Here is a 27,289-nt window from a genome sequence, read left to right as displayed (position 1 = left end):
ACAGGAACAGGGGACAAATACAATATCCAGACAACACCGAATACCTGAATAGAATTATGGATGAATTGTGAATGACTCTCACCATAAAAACAAATAACCACCCACAAAGGCCACAAAGGAAAAAAAAAATAGCCTATTTTTCGCTTGATCAGTCACCTCAAGTGTTTAGTTACTCTCCTCTCTTCTCCTCTCCTCTCATCTCCTCTCCTCCCACTAGCCAGTCCGGTCTCTCCTCGGGGACTGATTGGTTGAGTGGGATTATACCTGGTCTGTCCCCCTCTCTGGTTAGCGCAACATGTTCCAGCTGTCGGCAGGCCTTGTCAAAAGCACAACAACCTGTAATAGGCTTAACACAGCGTCTGCCTCCTGCTCGTCGCAGATTGCTAATAAAGGTGCAATGTGTTCGCCATGATTTCACGACCACTGGCCAATTTGAGCTTATCTTGGGTTTATGAGTGAGCTTGTGTGTGTGTTTGTGTGTGTGTGTTTATGGTTGTGTTTTGGCATGCATTTGTGTAGGGATAATAATTTATCTGTGTGTGCATGTGGTTGTTTGTGTTTGAGTATAAGCATGTGTAGTGGGGATAATTTGTGTGTGTGTGTGTGTGTGTGTGTGAGTGACAGAGAGAGAGAGAGAGAAAGACTCGTCACCACCAAAGAGGCTTCCAAACCTGGCATGATGGTTATCCTGGTGGCCATCTGAGCACTCTCCAGAAAGAGAGAGAGAGAACGAGTGCAGTAGCAAGAACAAGACTGAGGGAAGAGAGGGAGAGAGAAGGAGACAGAGGGCAAGCAGCCATCAGCTTGAGCAGCTCAGTCAGTCTGTCGCTGTGAATTTTAAAGGCCAGTCTCTCCCTGGACAAGTGGAGGCTTTCCTCAAATGTTTTTTTTTTTTTTTTTGTGTTGCAGGCATGTGATGTGAAGGGAACAGATTGATAAACCAACTCCCTTTCTCCCTCCCTCGCTCCTTCCTTCTCTCGATTTTACTTCATCCACTCCACTCTCGCTCAATCAATGTGGACTCTCTGCGAATACTCCAGGGCCTGCTGTCTAAATGTTACCACAAGGAGCCTCGATGCTTGCTGCATACGCTGCCCAGCTTCATCCTCTCCTCTTCCTCCCTTTAACTCCCCATCCTTCTTGCTGCTCTTTTCCAAGGATCTCACTTAAAGCTTTGGCTAACACGTCACATTGGTTCCCCAAGCCTCCGAATGACCTGCCAGCCATGTCTTTCTGGTCATTTAGAAAGAGAGAGAAAGAGGATGGGGGGAGATATGTTACGGCCGAGTGGACCTCTCTATTGCCTAAGGGCTCAATGATGGGGAACAAATACCCCTAGCTTCTGGAAGATTCTCTGTGTCTGTGTTTAGGGATGGGAGCAGGCTACATGGGGCTGTTGTGAGAGGGTTGGTCAGTAGCCAGCACTTGGGAGCATTTGACCTTAATTGCCAGATGAACGGCTTCCAGAGGCCTCAAGGGAGGCCCATGCACATCCTGCTATAAATCCAAACGGGTGATCCTCCTATAGTGAGGTGCAGAATGCAGGGTGAGGTTGTGTCAGGTTGGCATAAGGAAATGGGAACTTGTTTGCAAAGCTGAGGCAAAGGTACCAGCATAGTGCAGCATAGCTTACTGTGCTCCTATCCTTATGGAACTGGTGTTGAGATAGATAATGCACAATGAAATGCACTACTTTTGCATACAACTTTAGTTAACTCAGACTTATTCACACACACACACACACACACACACACACACACACACACACACACACGCGCGCACACACACGCACACACACAACAGCCGCCCTCCTCTTCCGAGAGTAGTTGATATTGACAACCGTGGCAGAGTTTAGAGGATTAGTTGGGTTTGTACATGGGGAAATAGATAATCTCCTTTAGATCTGACCTATCGGCTGCACCCTGCTAACTCTATAGGGCTTTATGTTGCCAAGCATATGTTTTAGTAATCACTGGATTCAGCCTGGCTCACATTTCCTCTCCTGGCTTGGAGATGTGGAAGTAATTCAATGAATAGTGTATGCAGGATACAGTTGTTGCCATGGTAAGGGCCCAGCCTTTTATGTGTTCACTGCACTGCTGCTGCACTGACTCGCTCAAACCCACAGGAATTGTTTGGAAAATGTTACAGCATGAAGGCAGGATGGATATACCTGTGGACAGCTTGAAGTGGGACTTCCACAGTGGCTGTGACTGCATACTGCATGTTTATGTTGACATGCACAAACATACACTACTGTATTACAATATCAATGTCATATCAATTCAAGGACTTTTCCCTAGAAATATTTTGTGATTTTATCTAAAAATGGAATGTTATATTTTTTACATATTTTGATATTTTTTAATACTGGGATTGATGTATTATATACAGGGTTATATGACAATATGCGATAACATATGTGAGTAATAGCTCCCTTTCTCTCCATAACATTGATCTGTGTGTGTGTGTGTGTGTGTGTTTGTGTGCGCATGTATGCGAGCCAGAGTGTCATATGTCCCTCTCCCCCTGTGCAGGCTGTTATGGGGTCTTTATCTATTTGCATTATTGTGTGTTCTTTTGTCCTCCATGATGCAGTTGACATAATATCTAATGGAAGCATGTTTCCAAAACAAAAGAATGCGAGGATGGAGGACAGATAAAGATCTGATGTATTGGATGGTGACATTGCTGATGAGAACAAATGGGAAGCTCTGAGATTAATTGAGAATGACACATCACGTCCAAACAGAGCTATAGTCTATTGTACAGAGAAGGATGAAACAGCTCTGTAAATCCCAGCTGTGCATCTTAATGGATCATGTGATGTCAAGCACGCATCCAATCTCGAACTGTTAAGATGCTTTTCTGTGTTCGCTTTCTTGAGAAGTCTGTTTTGTCCAAGACAAGTTGGCAAGAACAAGGACATAAGTATCAACTTTGCATTCTTGGATTTGATAATCACCATCGGTGTTGGCCTTGTCATGAAATAACTCCTTGTGAAAAGAGCAGATTGCCTCTGACATTGGATCGGGTCTCCTTCTCTCTCTCTCTCTCACACACACACACACACACACTCACAAGCACGCATGCACACCCACCCACACACACGCGTGCAGCATGGGGCCTCAGGTTGCTGATTTGGGTGCAGTAATTTGCCATTAGATGAGGGACAGGTGCAGCTGCCTCTGTTTGCAGCGCTAACAAGGCATTTCATCATGGTTAGCTCCAGCCTGGTGCTCTGATCAGCTCTTGTTGTCACAATATTGCATGCGCGAGCACACACACACACACACGAGCACACGCACACACACACACACACACACACACACACACACACTGTTCAACACAGGTAGCATGGTGGTATATTGAGTAGGGAGGACCTGAGTTCAAGCCTCCATGTCAGGTAGCACCCGTCCTGCTGAAGTGTCCTTGAGCAAGACAGAATCACCACCAGGTCCAGGGAGGCTGCTCTGTAGCTGAGCCTGTGCTCTGACGTCCCTGTGAGGGGGGAATCAATAAAGTATCGCATGATCAGAGTTAACAGTGATCCTGTACTTAGGTGTGAAAGTTTCCTTCAGTTGTGGATAAGCCTTGATATACTTAGCCATGAGTCATGGTATACTTAATCAGGGATACTAAATTAACAAAGCCACTCCGAGAGCCTTGTTAAAAAAAAATAGCTTATGGGACTCACTAGGAGCCTATCAGTCCCACTCAAATAGTTGTTAGCATTTTGGAAGCAGAAGAGCACTGCTTGTGACTTTTCAGATGGACGCTTTTAGTCCCTATGACTAGTGACTTGCACTAACATCGCTAAAATGTGCTTCAAACTTCCAAAAATGTCAATAAACTCAAACACAGAAGACCGCAGTTGTTTACAAGTAGTACTTCATAAAAACCTTGAACTATCCCTTTAAATATAGACGTTGTGACATTCCAGGCCAGCTGTTTCATCACATTGAGCCTAATTGACTGTGATTTATCACTCGCACAATAACAGTAGGCTAATGTCATCGTGTAATGATAAATCAAAAGGGATGAATCTCAGTAGTGTGTCTAAAGGTCACTGTGAAGGAAATGCAGTGGAGACAATGGATTGACGAGGCATTTGAAATCAACTCCTCCTTGGCAGTTGTCCCATCAGTATTGTCCCCTAAATAGTAAGCATAAGGTGGAAAGTCACTGCACTGAAATGTAAAGCTGAAGAGTAGGCATGTCACAAAAATAAAAACACGAATTTAGCCTGAATAATGTACTGAGCATCTATTCAAACTCAGTAAACCCTCTGAATCCCCCCGACTGGAGTAAAGCTGAAATCAAACCTAACTGTGTGTGAACAGGCGGGTTATCGCACTGCGGCCAACTGAGGTAATTCCTCTGTGTTAGGATCTTCAGCGTGAGGCTTAGTTATGTACGTCCCTGAGTTTCCATCCCCAGGTGCTCCCACCGTCAGCCTTCACCCCCTCCCCCCTCCCCCAACCCCTCCTTGGCCGTGTCCCAAGGCGGTCAAACAGATTACTACAGGCGTTAACCCCATTGATCTGCTCCAAATGGCCTTCAAATGCCAGGAATTAGATTTCAGACCGGGGAAGAGGGAAATAAAGTGCTGTAGTATTTCTTGCTGTGCGACTTGGGAGCTAAGTGCTGCTATGCCTTCCGCGTGTACCAGCTTGTTTTTTCTCAGAACTTCCTCATTTTTTTTTTTTAGGACGGTAATATTTGTCTCAGTTTAAATGTTGTTTTGTGCATGCTTCTAGGGGGAAAATGTAAGATGCTTGAGAATCCTGGAAAAACACAGAAATATCTCAGTAGAATAAGAATATGGGAGAGAAAAGAGAGGCATGAGAGGGAGATAGATAGAGAGAGAGAGAGAGAGAGAGAGAGAGAGAGAGAGAGAGGCTGAAACAAAAAGACATCTAAAGAGATTTCAATCAAAAAGAAATGATTGAACATGAGAGAGAGCATGCATGTGCTTTATTTAAAGAGTACAACAGCTGTATATTAGACACTAAAATACGTTTTTTTTTCCATAATTGAGGGACACAGGCAAACCTGGAGAGGACTGTGTAACTGCAGAGCGCCATAGAGAGTCAAAGAATCACGCTCCCAGTTATGAATTACTCCATTGTGGGGATTGTAATAGGGGCTTTATTAGTGCACCCTTACCTTCAGGGTGATACCTCTTTTCTCCATCGCTGTCTCCCTCTATTCACCCTTCTTCTCTGCCTTTCTCTCGCCTTCACCTTCTCTATCTCCGTGTCTCTTCACTCTTTCTATTCTTTTCTATTCCACCGCCTCGCTCCCCTCTATCCCTCTTTATCTATCCGGCATTAAGCTTTACAACGTCTCCATAGCTGAATAACTATTGATTAATGTCTGAGTGGTTGTGCTACCTAATGAGTGGCTAAATATAGCCATCGCTACACCGGCCCTGCCGCGGCCTCCTCCCTCATCTAGCGCTCAAAGTGTGGATAGTCACGCCGTTGGCATGACAACACACCGGTCAAGGCTCTGTGAGCGGTCGAAGCAGATTGTGTGGATGTGTGCCCAGCAAAAGTACGAGAGAATGAGTGAAGGGGGGGGAGAGAGAGAGAGAGAGCATTTTTTGCATTGCCATTAGCAGCTCCAACTTTGGTGATTTTCATACCTTCAATTGAAGAATTCCACGTTCTTCAATGAGAAAATTCTCCAACCCTTGTTCTCAAGGTTTATCCCACCCAGCGATATAGAAATGTAAGAAATCCAGTGGTAATCGTGTGCCTAATTAAAAAAGATCCATAATAAGGTGAGGCTTTAATCGTTAATTTCAGGAAAATCATTTATTTTTGGAGAATGAATGAAATAGATTCATAGAAAACATTAAATATTAGAGGCAGAGAGACAGAGAAAATGTATATGATATATACAGTATATTAGGGCTGCACGATATATCGTTTCAGCATCGTCATCGCGATGTGCGCATGCGCAATAGTCACATCGCAGGACGTGCGATGTCAAGTAAGGCAAATTAACTCAAACACGTCATGCTACAACTTTTTTGCTGCTTGATACAAAAGGAAAACTCACACGGTCCTCATTTTCCATGACTAATCTACAAGAGAAGTCTGTCTGATATAACATAATTTACTCCGATTTAAGGGTTTGTTATAAGAGTAGAGTATGTTACCTTTCCAGCTTTCGCGGCTCCGAACCGTAGTTGGGAAGCCTCTGGTGTTGTGCTAGCCTATTTTAGCTTAGCCTGGCTCGTAGCTGGTAACAAGCTTTTTACTAAGAGTCCGGACCAACGCAGAGTTGGTCCGGACTCTTAGTAAAAAGCTTGGAGAACTGGCACTTTATTTCTGTACAGCAGCGAACATAATGCACGGCCTCTCGGTGACGCTCTAAGCTCTTTTCCCGCTAACTATGGTAACTTTACTCACTTAGCATCCTGCAACTCACTCTGGCTGCGGCTAAAAACACACTCACTTCCTACTATGTCACCCGCGCAGGTTACCCACAAGGCCACCTTCTTAAAGGGGCAAGGCTTGATAGAGCTATTCAAGTCATTTGGTGAAAATTCCTGGATTTTTTCATATCGCAATATATATCGCAGAAAAAAAAAATATTGCAATGTCAGTTTTTTCCAATATCGTGCAGCCCTACAGTATATATACAAATTGTGTTAGATAAAATCTGAAAAAAGAATGTGGCCATATTAATAAAAATATCTTTAGGAAAATGGCTGCAGGAAAGTTTTTTTTCACACTTTGTGGAGTAGCTCTACTTGACATTTGGGGTCAATGATGAGACTGAAGCAGAGAAGAGAATAATAGGCCAGGTTAGAGAGTGAGGTCCCACATCTGGAGCCTTGGCTTGGTTACAGACATGCACACACACCTTGTATACACTTACACACACATACACACACACACACACACACACAAACACACACACGCACGCACAGTCTGTGTAATTTTATTTTCTGCAGAGGGACTGAGGAACATCACCCTTCTTCACCACTTATTGTCAATCTCCATAATGAATCAGCTTAATCCTGCAATATCACCACGCTCTATTACACTCAAGTTGACAAACAAGTTTGGTTGCACACATTTCTTTTCTGTTGCATGGTAACCAACGGAGAGACTCAACCCTCCCTGCAATACTCACCTAGTTATGACTAACTGGAGAGAAATGAATGATAAGTCAGAGTATACAAATGGAATATTTTCTTTAATAGCCTGCTGTTTTATTCAGCTGTGTGGCCAGGATAAGGAACCCCCACTGTGCCTAATCACATCTTCTCCCTCTCATTTCACATGAGGCATATCCGCAATCTGGTCTATTTTTGACTTGGATAACAGAGTACATTGTTCTCTACCGGTATAAACATGTGCAAAGGGAAAGCCGTGTTTTTGACAGTAATTGGTCCTCTACTTTAGAACTTGAAGTTTCATACAGAAACAGCCCAATGACTTTAATCTTAGCATATGATCACCTGCCTGTAGAGGGGTGAGTGCAATGAGGGCATTGGTAGCGCTACTTCATAGGGTGACTCGCTGTTTGTGTCCTTGACTCCAAGGTTATCACACATAGCAGCAAACAAATTTAGGGTTCCTAGACTAATATGCACAGCCTCTTCCCCTCACAAAAAATCTAAAGGAGACAAGAGAGGAACACAAGATAAAAACATTAGAAACCATGTGTCAACCCTGCAGCAATATCAGCTGCCACGCTAACAAAATAACCGACACGGCAAGCGCAACATACAGTCCTATATGTCTGGTTAGCGGCCTCATTCCTCCACCTTCGATTTTCAATTCTTCAATCTGTGCTGTGGAAGGCCCGCTGTGCTGTTCAATCTCATTCAGTTGCCGGCTGATGGCTAACAGGGTCAAATGGCTCTCCAGATGAGATGAACTGTGTCAGAAGACTCAAACACACAGCACCTTTCATTGACTCAGTCAGTATGTCCATCTACCTATCAGCCGAACACAGGAACACTTCCTGAATTGAGTGGCAATAATAGGAGACCGCAGGGGGAAGTGTTTACCGCCGATAGGAATATCATTACAAACGGTGGAAATCAGGAAATCACAGCAAAACCAGTTAGCCAGCTTGTGTAGCAATCAATAGGAACCTTCTCCGTGTTTTTTCCTCTCTTCTCTCATTTCTCTCTCTCTCTCTCTCTCTCTCTCTCCCTTGTACCCTCTCTTTCTCCGGTTGCTATAGTGATGTGAAATGGCTGCATTCTGCAGCAAAGGATCAGAGCGGGGGCCCAGTCTTGCAGCCTATGGGCTACATTGTTTCACATGATCATTTCAATACACACATACCAGATTGTAATTATGTTAGCATGTGTCACAGTGCTTGGAGAATATAAGAAGTTATATATCACATTTTTCATATACATTGTAGTGACTCAACACTACTGTTTATGCATCCACCAGAGTTTATCTTGTGACCTTCTGAGCACAGCAGTTTTTCTTTTATAAATGGTAATTATTTATTCATTGACTGATTTAATGGCTCACAGATTAGTTTATTGAGCGGTGGACTCATTAGTTGATTGACATCACAAGTCTGTCAGTGCTTTTATAGACCTTACAGTCCCGATCAAAGTGAACAGAAAAACAACTGTAACTTTTTTGCCTTCTAACTGAGTAGGGGAACTGCATAATGCATGTAGTTCCCTGTGTGTACATTTATCATACTAAGTATAGTGACAACACAGTGACAGTTGAGTTTAATGTCTTGTGCTGTGCTTGTACAGGCTCTCCTCTCCACCCCTACATCCAATTTAAATACTGTATCTTCTTTCTCTTCTCCCTCCTCACCCCCATTCTCACCTCCACCTCCACCATCTCTGTCTCTGTCTGCAGTGTGACAACGCCAAGGGGCTGAGGGCCTTCTTTGATGCCATATGCTACGGTCCCAAACACCTGATGATCTTCGGGGGCGTCTGTCCTTCTGTCACCTCCATCATTGCCGAGTCCCTGGAGGGCTGGAACCTGGTGCAGGTAGGAGCATCTGACAGTTTTGCGTAAATTTCACTGTGTGTGTGTGTGTGTGTGTGTGCATGTGGGTGTGTGTATGTTTATGTGAACATTGGATGCTGTTGTGCCAAGTCGTTCATTGACCGATATCTTAGTAGTCAGTAGGTGGAATGATTGGATACATTGTACATTACGCGCGTGTGTGTCTGTGTCTGTGTCTGTGTCTGTGTCTGTGTCTGTGTCTGTGTCTGTGTGTATGTGTGTGCCTGCACACATGCTAACTCCTGCATACTTGTGCATGCATGGTCTAAGGTTTCCCTCGTTTCTGCAACACTGTCAGAAAACCCACATTTTCTAATTAATTGAGCTCAAAGGAAATGCTTGTCCCTTATTTTTGTGGCGTGCAGATAGGTCCTGGGATTTCATAGGGGTCCCAACTCATGGCTTAATCCTTTATTAACCTTGCCAGGGTGACTGTCTAATTGGCATTGCTCTAATCCGGAGAATCCCTCTCCATTTTACAATCAAAGGCAGAGTCAAAATGGCTGAAACCCATTGTGCAGCCCTAGAAATCAGCCGTTAAAGTTTTGAAAAACCTTTACAGCTTGACTTTTCAAAAACAATCCCTTAAGCAGGACTTGAGTGTACTGAGGAAAGCATATTATATCTGTTAAAAGGGACTCATGGCTTCTCATAGTGGAGAGCTATTTCATGAGACACACATGATCTAGGCATGGAATATGTTTTCAGGATATGTGCCCACCTACTAGACATCAATTATGCTGCCACTAAGTTAGTAGAGCTTTAAGATTGCTTGCTGCAGGCATTGAACGTCACCCGCTCTTGCATGTTTTTGACCCTTTTTTGACTTTTGACCCCGGGTTATTGCTTACGCTTTCTATGAATGTGTACTGAACTGCCATACCAAAGAGGGAAAATGTCTCCCTCTAAAGAATACATTTCCATTTGCTGCAAACCCTACAAAGGTTATCAAGCACAGATAAGGAGGGAGTGAGGCTTGTGCTTGGAAGAGATAGCATAACTCAAGAGCCTGGATTTTGAACTGAATGTCACATTACGTGGCATATTTCTTCCGCCGGCAATTACTGTGAATCTGCTGCTTTTTGCTCGCTGTCTTGTCAGGGTCACTCAGAAGTGAAAGGATCGGCAGGATGAGGAAATGAAAGAATGAATATTTTTTTGTTTCTGTGTTCGCCTCATTTTGGTGGTAATTATTTCAGTCTAGAAAGAGGGGTTCAAGCCATGGCTGAATCTTAAGTGCTCTTAAGTATTTGTCTGTGTGTGTGACTGTGTAGGTGTGTGTGTGTTTGTCTGTGTGTTTGCTTGCTTGTGGGTGTCTGCGTGTGTATGCGCTCCTCTCTATTTATCGGCTTGTTTGGCAGTGATTACCTGTGAGAAGTGCAGTAGCAATCTTCTGCTCTGCAGAGCACTCTGCCTGGTACAGCGTGTTCCCCAGAGCACTTTAGCTTACCAACCAGACTCGCCTCACTATCAATACACACACCAACACCAACAAATTCATGCTGGTCTGATCCCAAATACACATTCAACAGCTGCCGGAATACCAGACAGCAAGTGATTGAAGGCAAAATAAAAAGCCGAATGGTCAGGAAAACACCTAGAATGCACCTCTTTTTTGAAGAAGACGCCTGAAGAAAACAGTTGAATTCAATGGCAGGAGGAACTGCCATCGCCAAGTAGCTTCTTTTTAGGCCTGTAGACATATAGGAGGCAGGACACCCTGATAAAAGATCTTTTCCAAATAATTAGCTATCCAGTGGAATTAACTATTAACAGCATGGAGGGGAGACACATTCCAGCCATCTCTTCCATAATGTATGTGCAAACAGGTGTCCATTTGAGGGCTATAATTGTGGGAGACTATTACAGCACTGCTTTTAATCCAATTACACATAATCATCTGCCATTACTTTTTAAAGAGAGATGATGGCAGCCAATTTCTTGATTGATGACTAAAGGGTGAGTGTGTGTGTGTGTGTGCGTGTGTGTGTGTGTGTGTGTGTGTGTGTGTGTGTGTGTGTGTGTGTGTGTGTGTGTGTGTGTGTGTTCATATATATGTGTGTGTTATGTTGTAGGTTTTAGGGGACATGCTGGATATGGCACTATATATGAGGCTTGGGTTAGTGTTTTCTAAGATGGAGGATGTCTCTGCAGACCTGGGTTGGATCCTCATCAGAGTATGAGTCACCCAGCAACTATAATGTGCTTTGGAATCTGCAGAAAGGCACATTATGTCACTGAATCTGCAGTGAGTTTTGGTTTTGGTTGTTCCAGGGAATATGAATGCTGAAATTGGCCAGCTCAAACTGTACGTCACAGTAAGCTGGCAGAAAATGATGCACCATGAACTCCAACATAAATAATTGACACATTCTAGAAATAGAGACTTCTATAAGTGTTCCATTTGATGCAAACTCATAAGCAAACTACAACTATTAATGACAGGTCCCTCTCTGGTCTTTTATGGCGTACCTCTCTATTGAGTTATCATGTCCTTATCAAGCTGGTCCTTTCACTGGAGGCCATCCAGATTGTCGGCCTGAGCCACTCAGCTCCCTCTCTGCGCCCATTGACTTTCATGTGTTCCTGGTTGAGTGTGTGTGTGTGTGTATATGTGTGGGAGTATGTGGGAGTGTGTACATGCATTTGTGTATGCATGTTTGTGTGGGTGCACATTTGTATGCAAGTGTGTGTTTGAGAGTGTGTGTGTGTGTGTGTGACGTCAGCTCTCTCAGCTGGCAGACACAGCGTTCTGCTTTGACGACAGCAGTAGTGGGAGGTGCTTAGCCATCTCTCCACGCTAGAACGAGCACTCGTCTGACAGCGGGGAGGGAGAGAGGGATGAAGGGAGGGAAAGAAGAAAAGGAGGAGCCTCCGTCATCAGAGGAAGGGAGAGAGTGTGCAGGAGAGATGATGGGAAGTTTTGAATCCTGCACCCTACAACGTTCAGCCTGCCACATCAGCGGGAACATGCTTTCAGAGCTGTGAATTCTGTCACCCTGCTTACTTATTTTATCCACCAAGCCCTGGCAACCCGTCTACAAGACTTGAGTTGGCGTGGAAAGAAATACAGAATTTTCCATGGTGATTTTATGGGCCAGGCTTAACAAGCTCATCATTTCCACATCAAAACAGGGAGCTGGCAGATAGTATCTACAGTAGATAGAAGAGAGAACAACCACTCCTGCAAAATGCTTAATTATACATCCATAAAAATAGCTTTCAATCAGAGTTGATGCCTAATGAAGCCAGCTTTGAAAGGCTCAACGAAAATATACTCCCACTGTACACACATAGCCTACATTATGTTTTATGCATACACTTAAATACACATACTGTAGTTGGGTTAAACCAATATGGGTTTTAGAAGGCTGGTACCAATACAAATATTTTTGGATTGAAACGATTGAAATAGCTGATATTTTTTATTCTTATAAGGTTGGAAAAACCTCTGAAAAGGATTCAGACCATGGGATGCTAAAACATAAACATAATAGTAATAATAATATATTTATTTCATACTTGTGTGGGATCTTAGTAAAATGTTACATTAGAAACAATTCAGGTTAAGGGCTTCCCATGGACAACAATTGTAGTATTGATCAATTATGCAATAAATATGTAATCAAACAAACTGCGTCATATCCATCATGTCAGAGGTGGACGAGACCGACTGGCTGATATCCGATTTTTAATAAAAGACCAACATCAGCCAGATACAAAAGCACACACAAGGCATGCGAGAGCACATGCGTGTGTGCACACATTCAAACTCTCGCTTTCACGGTCACACGCTGACACACACCAACACCACACACTCACACACACACACACACACACAGAATTTCACAGTGACTGCCTAGGTGTTTATGTAAGGACTGATCCCCAACCAGGTCTGTCTCTCACACTTTCAGATTCTGACTCACGTCCCATGATGCTGTCGGAGTGGCTCATTTGTCGAGGAAGCAGCCTCCTTCCCCGAGCAGCTCTGCCTGGCTCGAAGTACTTAGAGTCACATTGTGTAATGCAGTACTGTACATGTGCTAAAATGACTTCCCAAGCAAATTAAAATGGTGGATAAGAATGCTACGAGGGCCAGTGGACAGATGGCAAAGAGCGGATTGAGGGAATGATGGAGGGACAGACAGACAGAAACGGGGGCAGACGTAGACCAAAATAGCATAAAAAAGAGGTTCAAAGAAACAGGGGAAGACACAGCTGTGTGTTCATGAGTCGCCCTCAGCCACAAATGCCACTGATGGCTGTGTTTTTATTTCCGCAAGACAATGAACATTGAAATCGTCCTCTTGGCAGCCATCTTGGTGTCTGATTAATCGGGTTGCTCCTCACCATGGTATTATGTAATTCCAGAAAGCACTTGGCAAGCTTTTGAGATCCACGCTGGCACAGGTAATGTGGTGGCAGCCCAGTCCATCCCGCACTCTCTCTACCAGTCTTTTTTTTTTTTTTTTTTTCTTACGAGTGGTCCTTTTTTCTCGCTCAAGAGTGGTGGTGTCTGTTTTCTGTAAATGGCTCATTGAGTGCCAGGAAATAGCCCCCACCCTCCCACCCTCCCGCCAGTTGCCGGCCTCCTCTCACTCACCAATTAGGCTGATCAGTGGAGGCACTGTTCATTTTCAGCCACGTCGAGTGTGTAATGAAAAATTATGCTTCCCGATCATTTCTCCTCTTGTAATTTGGAGGAGGAGAAGAAGACAAGAGAGCATTATTCTCACAAAATTGATATTTTGTAGAAGTGGACTTTCATTGGAGAGGGGAAATTTTCTTTTTCGAGTTTCGCTCCCTGTCCGGTAAATATTTTTTTCACTGTCGAAACAGTACGGAACAAGAGGTGGACATGACTTGGCCAGATTTACTGTAATATTATAAGCCATATTTAATACTATAGTACGGTGGTGGACGGGTACAAAGTAAGTGCATAAAGAGAAAATGTTTGCATCATTCAGAAACAATGTGCTGCAGAATGCCAAAGCAAATACATTAACAGGAAACGTGTTGCAAATCCAGAAACTCTCGGGGAGCGCTAAGGGGATTGGGTTGATTTCGACACGAGAGAGAGGCCAGCAGATACATAAGAAAGTTTTGGAAATGCAGGCAGGAAGATGAGGCATCTTCAACCCCCTTTGTTACTTCTGTTACCTTGTCTCAGTTTAGTATGGACATTTCCTAGAGTCCTGTGCCTCATCGTAAAACTTGCAAAACTTTAGCACTGAACCACAGATTCATTCATCATTTAGGGACATTGAATAATGAAGTCAATAGTCAGTAGGTGGAAAAATGGCTGAGCCTTCTCAAGGTATTATGGGCAAGACCTGGACGTAGAGCTAATATTTACCTGTATATGAGGCCCATTTTTCTTCAGCAATCGCTGTATTGATCGTGGATGCTTCATTAAGCCAGGCAATTTAGAGACAGGGAACAAGTTGCATCCCCGCCTCCTTCCAGTGCGGCAATCTCTTTTTGGGGCCTCGACCAACTCTTTAGGGTCTTCTTTTTCCCATTTTCTCTCTTTCTCTCCCTGAGTGCTCTACTGGAGGCTTCAATAAAACATGTGCTGCCTAGCGCTGCAGTATTCTGCTTCGCTTACGTCAAATCCTCCTGTGTACCGTATCCATATTTCATGCCTTCCAAAGTTTAGGGTGAAATCTCCGCGTGCAAGGGCAGGGATACTGGGAACATCACAATAGATCATATCACGTATCAACATTATGAGTCAAGTTAAGGGTTCCATCTGTGTGTGTGTGTGTGTGTGTGTGTGTATGTGTGTGTGCTTGTTCTGCATGGTGCGCAACTAAAGGTTAATGTTTGCTTTTTAGATAAACTATGTCCTCTAAAGGCTTAATGACTCCCCCAAACCATTCATATTCATAATTGTTTGTACGTGTGTGTGTCTACTGCCTACCCAGGTCCAAGCTTATGGACTCATTCCTGACCTCTCTCTCTCTCTCTCTCTCTCTCTGTCTCTATCTCTCTGTTAGTGTGAGTCAGGACAAGACCGTGGGGAAAAAGACAGGACACTTAAGAGAGGCAATTAGGCCTGATTTCCATACTGTCTCAAAGCTTCCAGGCAAGACCTGGGGGGAGCAGGAAGTGGTGTCCCTCCACCTCAGCCAATCAGAAACCTGGATTAATATCATTATTCACTGACTGGCCTGCTTCTCTCCGTGCTCTCCATAGCAAAGTGATGACTTTCTCTGGGTCGTAAACTAAACTCATCTGGGTTGTAGAACAGACCGCTGATGAACTTAAACAAGATGACTGTTGGCTTTCAAGGCAAAGCTAATTGTAAGACACAAACGGGCAGAGATGTAAAGACAGGAAGACTTCATCTCAATTATTATGCTCTCTCATTGAGTCTCTCTCTCTCTCTCTATCTCTCTCTCCCTCTCTCTCTCTCTCTCTCTCTCTCTCTCTCTCTCTCTCTCTCTCTCCCTCTCTCTCTCTCTCTCCCTCTCTCGCCAACATTACTCTGACTTTTTTTTGGTCATTGAATGCTGCCTGTACTTGCATCAGCATGTACTGTAAAGCACAGCTCACACACGCTCTTGTACCTGATTCCCCCCCGCCGAACGCCTGCCATTTGACAGGAAACACAGCAATTAGCTAATTAGCAGCGTTTGTTGAATACACCCCGTTAACGGGATGCAACTGTTGGTGTCACACATTGAATAAACATGTTAGTTCATAGACACTCAATTGGAATAGGAGCTTTGATAGAATCTCTTTCACCCATTTCTATTTCTTCCTCTGTTTCTGTTTCTCCCGAGGAAGTGGGAACAACAAAAGGAAACAGTTTCTCCTTCTCTCCTTTAGCACTGACACGTCTCTTTGACACCAAGGTCTAAGAGACACATTCAAAAGGAATACAAGATGAATGCACGCCGAATTCCACCCTGGCTCCGCATTCGAGTACTATCGTTCCCCCAGTAGTTTTCTGAAGGAGGCCGAATGAAAAGAAAATCAGTGTGTCACACTCCCAGCATTAATGATGGTGCGAGGCATGCCAGCCACCCGCAACAATAATAATAAACAAACAAGACGCATTAATAGTTTGAGCTTGTTTTTGATGTTTCGCACAGGGACTTTATCATGCGCGCTCATCTTGTGAAGACTGTAAGATGTGTTTTTTGTGCCCCCAAATCCTGGTTCTCTTCTCGTCTCTCTCCGTCTCTTTTGGGGTTTTTTCGGCTTTGATATTTCTTATTTAGGTCATAGAGTCCACACCACTTTGAAGAGCTAGCTGGGGTATACATCTTTTAGTTCTGGAGGAAAAAAAGCTTTGAACAAGGAAATCCTATGATAAATTGAATTTGTAATTAATCTCTATCTAAAATTAATTTGCTTTAATAAATCAAGCTCAGATGCATTTAGAGGTTGTCCTGGCTTTCTTTTTGCTGCCAAAATATACCCTATTAATTAAACTAATGCAAAAACTAATTTGACTTACTGGACAACAGTTATTTTTGTATACTAATACATGTGGCTGTTGTCGTAACACAACCAGTTTTGATTCAGGTACTTGAAGTCAGTAAAAATAAACCTGTACACTTACAAAACTCAGAGAGGGAGAGAGCAGAATGAGGGAATTTGGAGGAAGAATCAGAGAGAAATCAAAAGGAAAAAGGTGTAAGAAAGCAGAACAGAGAGAGACTTAAAATGGAAAAGAGGGAGAAAGTGGGTCGGGGCACAGAGAGAAACAGGCGATGAGGAGGAGGGCGAGGCCATGAAAGAGGGAACAGGAAGAAGGAAAAGGAGAGATGAATGTAGACGAGGAAAAGAAAGTAATGTTGTTCCCTCGCCCAAACACCGGCCTAAGTGGGGAGCTAAAGCCCTCTGAGTGATTGTGAAAGTCAGACCACAGTTTCCCAGCACACATCAGCTCAGGGGTTGCATGCTTCTCACACCCAGACACATTAGCATGCTGCACCATCAGTGATATGTCAGGGATACAATTAATTCCACATCGCAAGTGCAAATTAGGGGGCTCCGCTCCGCTCACAGCTACATCTCACTTTAGATATCGAGCCTCTGTGCATATGTGTGAAGAAAAGGTGGGCTTATTTTTAACTCAAGTGCAGTGTGTGGCGAAAATTATTCATATATACGGGCCTGAATAGAAACACTGGCTGATTGACATAATAGTCTCTTTTTTGTTTTATGGTGAGGTTTTCACTGAGGATGTGATTGCGTGCCGATTAACATGGAAGAGGGAAAGGTGGGGTTGAGCTAACCATCGGTTGTAAGACTCTTAGCTGATATCGCACCTTTCATTTTAAAATACAATGACAGAAGCTGTTGCCGAGTACACTGAGTCTTAAGATTATTCTGATATCTGTTCAGTATATGTTGGAGCCTGATTGAATCCGTCTCTCTTTTTAATCACGCCTGAATACGCCTCGGCTCGTCTACATCAGAGCACCATGTTGACAATGAGCTTTTTACAAAGACCCAAAGGACCGCCATTACGCCGCTCACCTTCATCTCCTTCAATTTTATTCCAATATAGAGACATTTTAGTATCACACAGCTATCTACCTCATCGACCCGAAAAGCCGTGTCGGAAACAGGCTTCTCTAAGGCTGGCATTAGGAGGATCTTTTGAAAAGATATCAAAAACAAGGGCAGACTCGCAGAGCAATTGGACATCAAAGAGGGCCCGGCTCCATTACAAGCCATTAAAACCATAACGGCTGCTTGGAAAGAGTGAAGCTTAGAGGATCGATAAAGGGCAGTTTAACTGTCTGACACAGCTCACTAATATCTGGAACATCAACTCCCCCTTCACTGAGAGAGAGAGAGAGAGAGAGGGAGAGGGAGAGAGAGGGAGAGAGAGAGACAGAGAGAAAGATGGAGGGAGATGAGGACAAACTTAGTGGGTGAGAGGGAGGAAGTGGAAAGAAAGAAAACAGAAAAACTCAGAGTGCCCCCCCCCCGCTCTACAGTATACACGTATAGCAATTATCTAACTTGATTTCCACAGTTATTTGGCCCATAGGGTAATTCCTGCCTTGCACACACACACACACACACACACACACACACCAGAAGCCTGGGGAAAGGATGGGAGGATAAGCATCACAGCACACTCAGAGCGCTGCTTATACCTCAAAACACTAACATTTGGTTAAAGAAAGATTGCTAACTTTTTTTTTTTTTTTAACCTCATATTCATTACTATAAGTATACTACTATAAGTATTTAAAAAAAATAAAGAAGCATTTTCATCAATTTTACTATAAGAGCTTAGCTGACAAAGTTAATATTCATCCTTAATGTGTTTTACTTTCATGCCAGCAATTGTTTGGTGTCACATTTATCAAGTGTCGCATTTCTCACAACCAAATCTTGTACAATATTATTTAAATATGCACATAATGGCTGTATTTAGCTTAATTTCAGTAACCTCGCCACTGCCTATACAGTACATCAACTTGCATTCATCTTAATATTGATCAAAGCGTTCTGCGTGGCAAACTCTAGACCCAGGCGGAAAGGCTGGATGCTGGAAAGGCTCTCCACCTCCTTATTTGATTAAATTCCTTTTTTTCCTCTTTGTCACTCCTTCTCTGTCTCCCTTTCCTCCCACGCGATCCTCTTTCGCTTTATCGGGGCATCAGAATGCGGAAGCTTTAAGCCTCCTTGAGGTTGATACTGAGCTCAATGCTATTTTCATTCCCCATTGGCGCAGTCATTGAATACCTCTCTTTTCAGTCTGCGGCTGCAAATGGAATCCAATATGATAAGTCTTGATAAATGATAATGTCTTCCTAGCTACGGGCCACATCAACTTGTTCTATGAACGCGTAATCAGAATAGAAATTGACATGCATCCCGGAACAAAACTGAAATCCTGTCTCCGACCAGAAATATGTAATATGTTATGGATTAGGTGGGTGCATTTATTCAAAATCTATTTTCGACACAGGAAGCACACACTTCCTATGCTCTGTTGACAACATACTGTATATCTGCAAGTATATCCAAAATATATATATTATATAATCTAATTTACATATACGAATATTCTGAAGTATATGTGAAATGTATTTTGCCCCATGGGAAGACCTCATGTGGGAGATATTTGGATTCTGTGTTGATTCCATTCTACCTTTCGTTTTCCTTTTCTTGAATTGTGGCCAGTGGGTAAATTTACCCCAGCAACCTGTGTGACTTGATTTTCAAGTAGGACTTATTTTTCTTTGCAGAGACAGTGAGCAGTCTGCAAACAACTCCTCTCCTCTCCAGTCCATCAAAAATCCCTCTGCCAGTTGGTGTCCTCTTTGAACAGCTGTGCCACTCAGCAAAGACTCAGACAGACAAACAAATGTGCAGATGGATAAACCAACATGCCCATACATGCACAAATGCAGGAGCACAGGCGTGCATGTACAGTTTGCATGCATGTCTTAGGCTTGCACATACCTTTCTAGCATGTTTCCCGCTTTCCTCACTCTGCCAAATCTCTCTCTTTCTCCCCCCGTTTCTCTCTCACCCCCTTCCCACTTTCTCTCCCTCCATCTTTCTCTATTCCTTTCCCTGTAACAAAAGGGGTTTTCCTTTTCAAAGGGCCTCAGAAACCCTTGGGCACACAAAACAGGAATTGCTATAATTGGCGGAGAAGTGGCGAAGCGTTTGGCACAATGAAGTCCCATATTCTAATTATGCTGGCAGAGATAGGGGCTTGCACTATTTCAGAGCACCGAGAGAAATGGCAAGGCAACTGCTTTCATGAATAGTCATAACATGCTTTTTGCTGCATTCTGATGATATGTTTACAGTTTGTTTGACGTTTGTTCAAAGTTAATTTCTGTTCCTTTTTTGCTGCAACATCACATTTGCATGTAGATTGGTAGCATGATGTGCATATTATGAATGACAGAGTACTTTTTTTCATGCAATATGAAGATGGATGTGTTGAAATGACAGCCTGACAACGCATTTGAATGTTTATAGGACTTTTTATGGTTTCAACGGTACCTCTTATTTTACACGGGGCCATTTGTTGATTACGCTGTCATTTTACTGTGAAATAAAATGAAATATGTGCACAGTATACATTACATCCTGGGCAGTTGTTGGAAAGAAATTTGCCGGAGCGTGCCTTTGGCTGCCACATTAAAGGACTTCATGTTTTCATGCGCAGAATGTTTTTATGCGTCGCAGAAACGAGAACATTCGCCTCCTACACAGTGGCATGATGGCAAGATGGCAGCTCCTTGAAGCGCACCTTGATGACACTTCCCTTGCGCGGTGCTAAACAGAACCCCTCAAGGCCTCTCACCGACATGTTGATGTACAGTGTGGTCCCCAAATAGCAAATCTGCCTTTGTATTTGGCAAATTGTCCCAGACTCTTGTAGACTGTGCCAGAGAGACGGGCTGCATGTCCAAACAATGTGTAGATGTGTACAATGTGTGCAGTGTGTGCGATGCTGTGCGACATGAGCGATGGTAAAGTATACACAACAGCAATGTGATGCTAGACAAGTGTTAGATTAGATGAAACTTTATTGATCTCCGTAGCGGAATTTGTTAATTTGGAAAATTGGGTAATTAGCGTTTAGGCTTCAATTTGGCTTGGATGTAGAATGGTGAAACTGTTAGTAAGGACAGTGCTTGCTGTTAAGATTGTGTATGTGTTGACCAGTTTTTTAAGGAAATAGCAAGGGTTTTCCAACTTGACAGAGAAGCACAAAAAGCTATATGACTCTCCCTGCCTTGTGTGACGTGAAGGGTGTTTTATATATAAATGTCCTGAGATGCAGGCAGCATGGCACAGCTCTGTTTAAAATTTTAATTCAAACCTTTTAGTGGTTTGCAAGCAGGAGGGCCTGAGAGACAAAGCAGGCAGAGCAAGACAGCTAGCTCATTAGTGGAGGAGAGAGTGGAATTTGTCCTTCCTTGAACCTCACACACACACACACACACACACACACACACTGTCACCCAGGTGCGAACACGATTGCATGCAAATAGACTCATACACACACACAAAGACACCCATACATATGCCCACTCACACCGTCATATTCATTCACTGTACACAAAAGACAAAGGAACACGTGTGCACACATACACAAACACACAGACACACGCACGCACACACACACACACACACACACACACACACACACACACACACACATACAGTATGTATACACTTATCTGTCGACCACTGGAAAAGTGGGAAAGTGGGGCAGAATGTTCTTGAACATTGAGTACAGTCTGATCCCATCCTACAACGCATTCACGCACACACACACACACACACACACACACACACACACACACACACAGACTAGGTAGATGCGTTCTCAACTTGTACCTACCTTTAAATTTGTAAACACCCCAGTGGTATTAAAAGCAAGTTTGTGTTTCACTTGGGGAGTGCTGGGTATTTCTACATTGAAATGCATCAGATTTGTTTATCATCTTTTAGTTAATGCTGTTGTCCACTTTCATCTGTCTTATTCATTTTAATAATAAGATATAGAGCTCACATCCCTATCAGAATACATTTTTCTGGATGTGCTTTCAAGTTCAAATTCAAGTTCAAGTTAATTTATTTCTATAGCGCTTTATCACAAGCACGTCTCCAAGGACTTTACAGAGAATGAGCCTAACTAGATCTAACCAACTTTATTGAATCAGTGGACCTTGAGTTCATACACACATACATTTTGAAGGGTTTTATTTGAGAAATGTTTTAGTATAGTGATTTTTTTTGTAATTTTACAGTTACTGTACAAATTCACAATACGTGAAAGCCATAGAGAAATTGAATAGAGTTGCTACTGGCATATTCATTAAGGCATGCAGGGACTGAGAGGTCCCACAGTATTAATATAAATCTCTCTTTAATGCTTGCTGGGTTGAAAACTTAAGACACAATTCCTAAAATGTTGCAGAGATTTTAGGTAGATAGTTAGATAGTTAGATAGTTAAACAGAACTCATAGTTTTCACTCAGAGACAGGATACAAAATGTTTCTATGCAGTGTTTGTGAGGCTGCATGAGGAGATGAGAGTACAGAATCATTTCCAAAACTAGGCCCCGGATTACAGTAAAATGTTGTTGCAACCCCTGGAAGTGTGGATTTGTCAGTTTTATCCACTTCAGACTGTACAGTATGTCTTTCTCTTAGAGTATTGTGAACAATTGAAATCTCCTCATCCAAAGGTTATGTATAGCGTAGGACACAACCAGAGGGAATGTGCCAGTGACCCTCCAGCTGATTTACATTTCACACACATTGCAGAAACCAATGAATAAATTCTGTTTTTTTTCCAAGGATAATAAAGCCTGTGCATGATCTTAAATCAATCTGACCTTGAATTAGTTCATATCTGGCATGTATGGTGCAAAAGTGGATTCTAGACAACTCCTATATTTTATCAGATGCTTCAACATACAGATGCTTGACCCAGGTGATTGGTGGATACAGAGGGGGTGTAAAAGAAACTAAGTGTTTGGAGTAAGGTGGACATTGCAAGAGGTCATAAATGGGTGACTTTTAGGTTTATAGTGCTGAAAAAAGTGGGAGTGAGAGAGATTGAATGTTATTCTCAGCTGATTGAAAAATGCAAAGTGTTCATGTACACAGATCTTTGCCAGTCCTCCACACACTTCATCTAATTACTTTACTTTTTCAACAGGGAAGATATAATATCCAAGAACAATTTAAGAGATAAAACCCATAACAGGAAAGGAGCCCAGCAAATATAAACTAGAATGCTGTTTTTGACAATGAATAATTACCTGCATCTCCACTACTTGCCTTTTTACAGAGTCAGTCAGTAACTAGGCTATTTAAAACACAATGAACATTATAGTACGATTGGCTGCGATTGATTGACATGCTTAAATGTAATCAAAAATTCCTCGGTGCTCAGGGACATTATTTTCAGGATAAAACAAAACACCAAAGATTTATCTTGGGGCCAACTACAATAAAAAAACAACCACATGAAATAGTGGATTATCCTAGTAAGGACTAATTAAGAATGTCAAGATTAAATAATTGCATGGGGCTTAATATACATTAATTATCTTTTTCAAAAGGATTTACAGTGTCCTTGCAGAACATCTTGGAACATCTTAGATTTTTTTATACGCTGTATGTCGATGATAGCTTTTCATGCCATCGAAAGCATCATATTCAGTAAGTTCAGTGCAGTACTTGAAACCATCGCCTGCAGTTCAGTGTGATAGGAAGACACTTCATTTTGAGTTCAAAGGTGTCCTGTGGTGCTTTTCTGAACACTAGCAGTCGAAGACAGCTTATTTTTGCATAAACTGATGACAGCACTTTCAAGTTCCAGTTGTAGGAAATCAGGCATGAAATACCTTGGAATATGATCAGCGTAAAAATCCAGTATTTCTTCATCATCCTACGCTGATGCAGTCTCAAATTCCCTCCACACACGCTGCCACCTGGCTTTTCAAACCCCCTGTTGTGTACTGTGTGTAATGAATCCCCCACATTACCCACGAGTAAACCAGGATATATCATGTCCATCTCATCTGGATCTGTATGATATGTATGATATATTTAGATCCCTTGCACAGATGCACAGAACGTAGAGACAGTGCTCTAAATCGTCTCTGAATCTACTTCTTTTCATTACATACAGCAGATACCGTAGCATTTATTCTCAAGGATTATTGCCGAAGGTTGAGAGGGAAGGCGGGGTGGGGGATCGTGAGTCATGGGATTTCATTGGCCATGATACCTGATATTTACTGTTCAATAGGTTAACGCCAGGGGGGTCACCGCTTCCTGCGGTGGAACCCTGTGCATTTTTAAAGAGACAGCGCTGACTTACCAGCAGGATGCCAGCCGCCTCCCTCGGTGTTGGGAAACGCACATAAACACACCGCCACTGACCTTTAGCACCAATAAACACCATTAAATATGAATAAGGACATAATTGAAAGTAACCACTGGCACTTCCTCCATCTTACCACCCCTCTACCCACACACACACACACACACACACACACACTCTTTAGAAAATCCAAAGCCAACCACACATTATCTGACTTATGACCCTGCCAATAATAATCTTGACATTTACTGTAATGTCATTAGGGCACGCTGCAAAAGCCACACACAGTGTCAAGCCTTTGATGGTGCATGAAAATGTAAAGTGCACCCAATACAAACTTTACATGGTGTATTGACAGCCCATACAATGATGATTTATGATTTGCACCACTTCCAGTCATTATAGGAGGAGGAAGTCCGAGGTTACACACACACACACACACACGCACGCACACACACACACACGCACACACACACACACGTTGTAAGAGAATTCATAGAGGCTATCAAAAGGCAACAATGGGGCGCTGGTGAGTGTGAAATATTTATTTTGTCCATCGATCGGTTTCCTGAACAACTCCCCCTTCCCCCCTCTGTCCCTCCATGCCCTCACCCCCCCTCCTCCTTCAACCCTCCAACCTGCTTTCATTGATCCAGCAGGCTGAGAGAGAGGGAGAGAGCATGGGGCCTTAAGAGACACAGGATGGATCTTTTACCTGGATCCATCCTGGGCGTTTATCCTGCAGAGGTAAACTTTGATTCCTGGCTGTGCTGTGGCGTTCCTTCCTTTTCCCCCACCAGCTCAGAGAACAGTGGGAGTAATCAGCTTAATTTGTATAATTAAGGAGTAAGCAGTGAACCCTTGAACACACGCCTCTGCCTTTCTAAACGGATATTTGCAGATTACGGGGGGGAAAGTTCTTCTCATTAGAGCATTTAGCTAGGTCTCCTTTGTCTATGAAATAGGGGCTATGATCTGCAGAACGTGTTTGTCACCTATAACCCTGAGATGATCCAGTGCATAGTGCAGTCCTATTGTTTCACTTACTGATCTACCATCTGAAGCATCCAACTATATTCCTCCCTAAATCCCAGTGTTAACCATTAGATAAATGGCTTACCAAATGATGGGCTGACCAAACAAACAACTTTAACTTAACCTTTAGTAGGCTACAAGACACAGATATCCCATCAGTGCTTGTGCTTGTTATAACTCGGATCTTTTGGTTGATTCTCATATTCCTGCTCGATAACAGCTTCAGCCAGAGTTAATAGTATTTGGACATTGCACTAAAGTTGATTTTTTTTTCCGCTGCTGTCATTGTTTTAACATGATTTAGCATGGATGCCATGAAAGACCCATAGTCAAATGCTGACTCTCATATTGCCTCATATTTATCTTTTGCTGTGAAATCCATATTTGATAAAGCAGCTAGTTCTAGTATCATGGTAGTAGTGGCCTGACCATTTGGATGAGCTTCACATGCATCCCACTGGCACCGTCTGACCCTGGGGGTTCAGTAAGACCCTCAGAGGAGACACTCAGTCTCCCAGCATTACTGTAACTGTATGTAACTTAACTGCCAACACTTCCCACTGACTGCAGTACTGTAACCGTGGTTAGGAGAAGCAAGAAGCCATATTGTTTTTGTGTTAATCTGTTTTTCCAATCTAAATTATGATTCAAAACAACATGTTGGTGAATGCTATGCATATTGGTATGGCTTGACAATTAGTGATCCAAGGATAAATACCAAATCATCATGCAAGTATTTGACCTCTTTAACACATTCTTATACTACACAAATATATCAGTCCCTGCAGAAACCAAAGGTTTGAGCGGTATTCAATCTCCGGTGCGGTCCTGCTCAGGGGTCTTTCATGTTGCTTGATGTCTTACTCCCACTCCACCTCAGACCCCGGCCGTGTCTCGCTCACAGCCCAGGAGATGGAATTTTAAAAATTTACGGTCTTCTTTGAGCTAGCCTTTTGGCCCCTGCAGGCCTCTGGAAATTGAAAAGTCAGAGAGAGCAAAGGAGGGAGAGGTAAGGAAGGATGGAGGGAGGGAGGCAGTGAAAGAGAGGGAGAGAGATTTCTGTCTAGCTGGATAGACTTTGTATTACCCCATAGCCTATGGCGAGATCTTGGCCAATTCTTGTTTGTCTCTCTCTAGCTCTCTCTCTCTTGCGCATGCATGCACGTTCCTCAGTGGAGTAGCCCTCCGCGCCAGAGGCCAGATGCTATCAGATGCCATCACTGAAAAATTCAACTTGTGTTGAGGGCAGTTCATTGAAATGAATTCCCAGGCCGCTTCCCGCTCTCTGAGGCCTTAGCCTCTCGACAGCATATTTCACAGTTGAAGCTGTTTCATGGCCGCCATTCGAAGAATAATTGAAAATCCATGGCTGATTGACTCAGACCCTCGGTAATTAATTTTCTTTCAGTTGCAGGGCTCTAAGACTAACAACCCCATCTGTGCTGTTTGGTGGCTCTTTACTTTGAGACTGTGCTGTGCTGAGGTGCTATCAGTATGCTTTAGGTGAGCTACCTGGATATGGTGTACATGCATACTGTACACATGTGCCCATAGAGCCACACAAACAGCCCCGACACACACACACACACACACACAGATACAAGCATACATTTTTTCACACATACAGTGACACACTTTCTGTAGACCTAATTATCACGGTGAAAAACACCCCTCTTGCCAAATAAGAGCCCATGTACCGTGGACACTGGCTTTGTTCCAATTCTCTTCCTTTGCCCTTTCCTTATCTCCTCTGTTCTCTTACTAAGAATGATTAATCAAGAATGCAAAAAAGTCAAGAATGAATAAAAGTTAGTATAATTTACCCACAACTTAGAGGACTAGCTACAAACACTGGCTCAGTTCCAGTCCAGTTCTTTAGCCCCCTTCACTTGTCTCCTTTCAAGTGCCTACTACCGATGACTGATAGCTAGGTGCTCAAGGTGCCTTCTGCTCGACTGCCTCTCCTCATGGCAACTGAACTGTTGATCAAGGAGGGATACCTTTTAGAGGGTTGGCACACGTCCACTTGTTTAGAGGCGAGGCAACAGCTTGGCTGAAGGACACTCAGGTGAATACATAGGCATATTTCAGTGTGGGACTAGTAGACCCTGGGTTCTCTGACAACTTCTAAATCAGGGACAGGTTTAAGTTTCATTTCCTCTGCGTGGCTTAGACACCAGTAGCAGAATATTGCTATATTTGAGGTGAAGGCAGGCACCCTGGTGTTGTATGGTTTACTATGACTTGATACAAACAGCATGTAGGGCGCAGAATCCACAGAATACCTTGGTTCTCCACAGAACAGCATCAAAGGAAACAACATCTACACAACAAAACAAAGTGGAGTCAGAGCAATGACACCCGACAGTTCAAGCAATGGAGAGAG

General features: G+C 43.1%; 1 protein-coding gene across 1 annotated transcript in view; it reads left to right on the top strand.

The window, feature by feature from the left end:
* Positions 1–27,289, top strand: part of gabbr2 (gamma-aminobutyric acid (GABA) B receptor, 2) — a 172,105-nt gene that overhangs the window by 45,503 nt on the left and 99,313 nt on the right. The window contains exon 2 of the mRNA XM_071920182.2: positions 8,865–9,002. Within this exon, the coding sequence (XP_071776283.1) occupies positions 8,865–9,002 (138 nt within the window). The remainder of the gene's footprint in view (positions 1–8,864; positions 9,003–27,289) is intronic.

The sequence above is a fragment of the Centroberyx gerrardi genome, chromosome 19 (assembly GCF_048128805.1).
Source record: "Centroberyx gerrardi isolate f3 chromosome 19, fCenGer3.hap1.cur.20231027, whole genome shotgun sequence".
NCBI classification, from domain to species: domain Eukaryota; kingdom Metazoa; phylum Chordata; class Actinopteri; order Beryciformes; family Berycidae; genus Centroberyx; species Centroberyx gerrardi.
Note: the sequence above shows the minus strand (reverse complement) of the source record. Positions and strands in the feature narration are given on the sequence as shown.